The following is a 6,000-nucleotide window of genomic DNA, read 5'->3' as shown; positions in this document are numbered from 1 at the left end:
CTTACTGAGGATGAGAACTCTGATACCGTACTTCCCCATTTCTAGGTTCACTACCTTTTGGAAATTTTCAGCTCACCTGGGTCTTACTGCCATTATTTTTTTTATCACAGAACCTATTTATTATTGCAACATCCTCTTCCATCCTCTAGGACCCTGTATTCTGCAGGAAACAGTTTGGGTTATAATTACCTGGTCAGCCTTTCTTATCAAAGGAGAAATTGAGTCCAAGAGAGGGCTTCTCTCTGATAGTTTTATTTTGAAAAATGTGCATGGTTCAGCCTCTCCCCATGTCACTCATTTCCACTCACATGAAAAACAACAGAAGGACACAAGTCTGGGTTGAAATTATGTGCATTTATGGGAAATAAAGATATTCAGCAACAATAACAAAAGCCCTTCAATCTCTCCAAGTTCTCAACCAGTGATAATGAGGCAGTTTCAATGATTGTGTCTGGCTGGGGACTTTTCTAAAAGGGTCAGGACAGTTGAAAGACATTGGCCAAAAAGAGAAGATGCAGAAAGGGTGAAGGCCCAGACCTCCCTTCTGGCCCTTCATCCTATCACCCTTTCAGGTTACAGTCTCCTTCCAGTTTACAGAGATCCTTCCTGAACTTCGCTCAGATGCAGTCTCTTCCAGAAAGCTGTCCTTGGTCTGCACCAGCTGCATATGCTTTCTTAGTAACGTCACACACACTTTCTCATACTGTCTCCTATCACTTTCCGCCTCACATCTGTCGTGTTTGAGTACATACCTTATGACACCCATTTTTAGTAGGCATGCCCCTGAGATTGGGCCCCAGGTTGATCATTCTAGTATTCCCATTGCCCTACCACATTAAGTGCTCAGTATACAGCAGGTGCTCAGCATCAGCAGGTGCTCAGTGAGGGTTTGTTGAATTGAAGTCAGTTCTGCACTTGCCACAACACATAACCTCTTGAGAGTCGTAACTGTCATTTTCACTTCTTCATCCTTCCTCCGTGGTCTGACTCAAGCCATCTCCAGGAAGGAACAGACCTCACCATCACCAACTCATGGTTGCAGATTTGGGGAGGGGAGGAGAGATGGTTAAGCTTTCACCCCTGTTCCAGAAGGCAAGGAGGCAGGAAAGGCAACCACTGGGGAAATCAGGATGACTGTGAGCAATGCTGGCCAGTGCTCCATTTTGGAATCTCATAAGCAGTCATTCTTCAAACGTTTCCCCCATGAAGCGTGGCCAACTTTGCAGTGGGAGCCAAGGACTGGTGGGGGTGTGGTTGGGCTGCTCTACCAACCCAGAGACCAGACAACATAGGCCAGGAAGCTTTCTTTAGGACATCGTCTGTATTACCTTTGGAGGTGTGTGTTAGAGGTTGTCTGTCTAGTTGTTCGGTTGGAGCCGTGGTGGGAACATTAGCCCTGTGGCGAGTTGTCAGGCACATAGATTGTAGTAAGGCTGAAAAATACAGGCTGCGAAAATGGGCCTCTCCTCCTAAGGGGGAAGGGTCAGGAGATTCTGGGAGCAATGAGGGAGGGTCCCAAAGGGTCCTGCAGCCCCAGCACTAACACATGTCCTGCTTTGTCTCCTGCTTCCGGCTCCCACTTTCTCCCTCTGGTTCTTCACATAGGGGCCAGGCACGGGGCTATGGGAAGTAATGATGCAGAAAAGGGAAGTGCTTTTTCTTTTCCTACCGTGAGTTATAGATTTGGACAAGAGAGAGGTGAGGATCAAAGATAGAAGGAGGATTGAAGAGGCGAGGAGAGGCCAAGGCCCTATCCACTTCTGTTTATTTCTGTAACGAATAGACGTGAAACCCACATTTCTAGCTGCATCACCCCCAGACAGCACTGAGGTCCTAGTGGGGGCGATAAGAAAATTCTTCAGGGCTCTCAAAGGTGTTGAGTGACTTGGGGAGAACACTGTGGATCCTCCTTGAGAAGGGCCCCTCTGGGGCCAGTGAAGTGTGAAAACTGCACAGTCAGCATCCTCCCCGGAGGTTGGGGAAAAGAGCCAAGAAGCAGAGAGAAGAAAGACTCCTTCAGGCACCTCTTTTAGGAAAGAGAGTTGGACCTTGGGGGACTCAAGTCAGGACAGATGTTTCAGTATAAAAAGGCTCCCCAGTAAAAGGATGGGAGTCCCCACAAATTCCTTCCCAAACCCCATTGCACTTAAAAAAGAGAAAGTAAGGAGCATAAAAATATCGTGATGATGTGGGCTTGCCTGACGATACAGAAAAGCAAGTCTCACGGCAGGCAGTGTGTCCCATTACACAAGAGGATTATACCGAGCTTCAGTATAGAGATTTTACATATATCTTTATATAAATGCATATATATTTATAGAGCCTCTGCCTAGAACAGCCGGGCTTGCTTCTTGAGTTCATTCCTCTTCCAGAGGGCCAGCCGGTCAAACTCGGAGATGGTCATGCCAAAGACCTGGTAGAACTCTTCCTGGGACAGATGGCGCTGGAAGAAGAGGGGAGGAGACAAGAGAGGGAAAACTTGAGGATGTGAGAGGCAGGTGGAAGCAGGAGTGGTTCCTGTACGTTTCTTCTGGTTCGGCTGTGCCTGGCACAGTGTCTGACCCACGGAGGATGTGTGATGAGTATCTGTCGAGTGGATGACTGTGTGAGTGAGTGTTTCCTGGGAGGGACCTCTGTAGTTGATCTGGCTGGAGAAGCTTCCTCTACCCAAGACTGGGACTTCCGCTTCACCTGAGTGCCTCTTGGTTGGTCTCGCCTTTCTGCATCCCTGCTCCATGCATTGTGTCCAGGAGTGTGTATGGAGTAGTTACTGCTGTCTACTTTGGACAAAAAAGGAGGCATGTCCAAGATTTTAGGGTGTATTTCCTCTAAAGTTTACCAAAAAAATCTGGAAGGTTTTTCCTTAGGCCAATGAAAAAAAAAATTCCTCTCCTGATTTCTCCATACCATACTCTTTGTTATATGAAAACAAGTATGCCACATAATGAAACATTGTTTTTCATGTCTTAGTGGATTTTTTAACCCCTTTCTGCCTGTCCTCTCTCCTGCCCTTTTGCGTCCCTTCTGAGCAGAGTTTAAAGTTGATACAACTTTTATTTCTAAGCTTTGAGTTAGAAATATATGGCACTTAAAATGTGGCAAAATGTAAACAGTTGGTGAAGGATAAATGGATCCTATTTTGCTATTCTTGAAACTCTTCTGGAGGTTGAGGTCTGAAATTTTATTTTTTAAATAAAATTTATGGTTTTGTTTAAAGAGAGAATTAGATGGCCTGTATCCTGCCTGAAAGCTTACTGCATTCACTTGCTCTTGCTGCCAGTTATATTAGCTCATCAGGTATTGAAGGAAATTGAATGAGACTTATGTGTACAACCACATAACAGTTAGCCAGTTCTCTGACTTATTGTCACTGTGAATGAATGTTTTTGCCACATTTCCAAAACTTTCTTTAGGTAAAGGTAACTTTGATACTTTTGTTAGGTATTGTTGGTGAGATATCATACTTTTGTTAGATATCACTGGTTATATATCTGAGTTGATTTTTTTGGTACTTAGTATTTAATACTACCCCTAGTTACCTATATTGCATTTGTATCATGCTCATATGTACGTTCACCCTTACTTTTCTCCTTTAATTCTTCCGACCACTCTGAAAACCAGGAATTATTTCTACCCAATTGAAACGTGAGAAAAGCAAAAGTCAGAGAATTAAAATAACTTGCCCAGGGGGGAGGGTAGACCACTAGGTAGGTAGCAGAACTGAGTGAGTCTAGGGCTCCTGATTCCCAATGCACAGTACACACGCATGTCCCTCACCCAGATTCAATGACTATCAGAATCATATTTTCTTCTTTTTCCTCTCCTTAAGTGTCTTAACTCTAGACACTGTCATTTCACTCCTACATACAGCAGTTGGCATCTCAAAGCATACTGGGTATTTATTTTCTTACATAACCACAATAGCATTGGCAAGAAAAAATGACAATTCCACAGAATTACCTAATACTTGTCCACAATAAAATTCCGCTAATGGTCTCAAAAGTATCTTTTTAGAGCTGGTTTGTTTGAGTAAGGATTAAGACAGCACCCACACGTCGCATTTGGTTGTGAGACTCCTTCAGACCCCGCCAGTCTAGACAGTGTCCCTCTTCTTTTGTTCATCCCTGTTGACTCGCCCAGATCTGTTTTACTTTCACTCAAGTGCTGAAAATATGTGGATATGAGAACATTCTCTACCCCTTCCATAGTAAAGCCTGAGGGGACCTGTAATTTAGTCTAATTTTTTCTTTTTCTGTTGTTGGAAAGTGATGGTTACTATTGATTCTCTAGCTGGCTTTCGCCACTGTGTTAAAAAAAATCTTTTCTTTTTTTTAAAGAAGCCTCAGTATAAAGGACTTAAGCCTAAACTACTCAAGTAGACACTGTAGGACACACTGAGGAATCTGAGGCTTTCTTCTCTCTGTTGAGAGCCACATGGAGTCTCCTTTCTCCTGAGCATTTAATGGCAGCCTGTCCCCTTGACATCCATCACAGACTTTAATGCATAAAGATTATGTGCACGGTGTTTAGAGCTAGGCAGATACGAGTGTGTGACCTTGGACATGGTGCTTTCAACATCACTGAGCCTCGATGTCCTCTTGTGAGAGTGGCAGCATGCTAGTACCTACCCTCATGGATCCTGTGAGGATGACCGAGATGATGAGGGCCATGCTCTTGGCACAGTGAATCACTGGCACTCTCATTAGTGCAGGGATCTCATCATGTGTCTGTGACACACTGCGGCCTGGTCTCTGTTCCCTTTGATTTCATCCCCTCCTCATCCTCCCTCCTGGGGTCATGTGGCCCCAGCCACACTCACCTCCTGCTGTCCTCCAGCACACTAGGCTCACTCCTGCGTCAGGGCCTTGGCGGTGGCTGTTTCCCTGGCCCAGAATGCGCTTCCTTTCTATATAAGCATGGTTTATACTTCAAGTGTTTGCTCAGATGTCATGTTTTCAATGAGCTCTACTCAGACCTCCCTATTTAAACCTGCAACTCACCCATCCAGCTCCCAATCCCCCTCACTGTGCTCTCCTTTTACCCCTTCCCCTCAGCCCCATTACCTCCCAACACACTGTATTATTTCCTTATTATTGTATCATTTACTATATGTCTCCTCACATGAGAACACCAGCTCCGAGGAGGCAGGGGTCCTTGTTTTGTCCACGAATAACACTGCAAGCACCTAGAACAGTATCTGGTATATATAATAGGTTTCAATAAATATTTATTGCATGAACAAGTATCTATATTCTGAGATCCCTGAGGACAGAGGGGTCTCCTCCTTCAGTGCCCAGCCTGAACTGCTGCTGCAGGGTCTCTAGCCCAGGAGTCTCAGCTCAGGCTACATATCAGACATCCCTGGGAACCTCTGAAGAACAATGATGCCTGAGCTCCTTCCCCAGATTGCGATTTAATTGGACTTGGGTGGGACCCTGTACTAGTATTTTTAAAAAGCTCCTTAAGTGATTCTGATTGTTAGAGAAGGTTGTGTTTTCCTGGGTGTCCAGGAGCAGAGCAGTTGGTCATCCAGGACGAACCAGGCTTGTGAACATTTTCATCCCTAAATGCTGGCTCCTCTGAGCTGCCGAGGGAGCTGTCCCCATCAGCACTGGCAGACACTTCTGTGGTGAGAATCACTGGCTTCTCTCCCTGCTACCCAAGACTGCTAGAGCTGGGAGGACTCACAGCATCCTGGCCACCCACACCCTCCTCCTATGGCTTCAACCCTCTATTCTGGGCAGATTCCTTAGCTCTCAGGTCAAGGGTGTCCCAAGAAGTGCCAAGACTCCTCTCTTACAAGCCTGCATTCAATTCCACAGACATCTGACCCTTCTCCTAGTCTAGGCCCTGTGGTAGATGACAGCGTGTCAGACAGAGGAGATGGATGGCTTGATGATATGATGCAAAGGAGAAAGGTATTGGGTCTGTGCTCTGGATACAGGGCTGGTGGAGGCTGGAGGAGGAGGTCAGTGACACACCCTGAGGAAGGCTTTGGGG

General features: G+C 45.7%; 1 protein-coding gene across 2 annotated transcripts in view; it reads right to left on the bottom strand.

Moving 5' to 3' along the window:
- Positions 1–232: 232 nt before the first annotated feature.
- Positions 233–6,000, bottom strand: part of ABLIM3 (actin binding LIM protein family member 3) — a 133,142-nt gene continuing 127,374 nt past the window's right edge. For both annotated transcript variants that reach the window (XR_010660916.1, XM_065918871.1), the window contains one exon: positions 233–2,443. Coding sequence is in view for 1 of the 2 variants with exons in the window: in XM_065918871.1 (XP_065774943.1) it covers positions 2,330–2,443 (114 nt within the window). In the remaining variant the exon portion in view is untranslated. The remainder of the gene's footprint in view (positions 2,444–6,000) is intronic.

The sequence above is a fragment of the Muntiacus reevesi genome, chromosome 1 (assembly GCF_963930625.1).
Source record: "Muntiacus reevesi chromosome 1, mMunRee1.1, whole genome shotgun sequence".
NCBI classification, from domain to species: Eukaryota; Metazoa; Chordata; class Mammalia; order Artiodactyla; family Cervidae; genus Muntiacus; species Muntiacus reevesi.
Note: the sequence above shows the minus strand (reverse complement) of the source record. Positions and strands in the feature narration are given on the sequence as shown.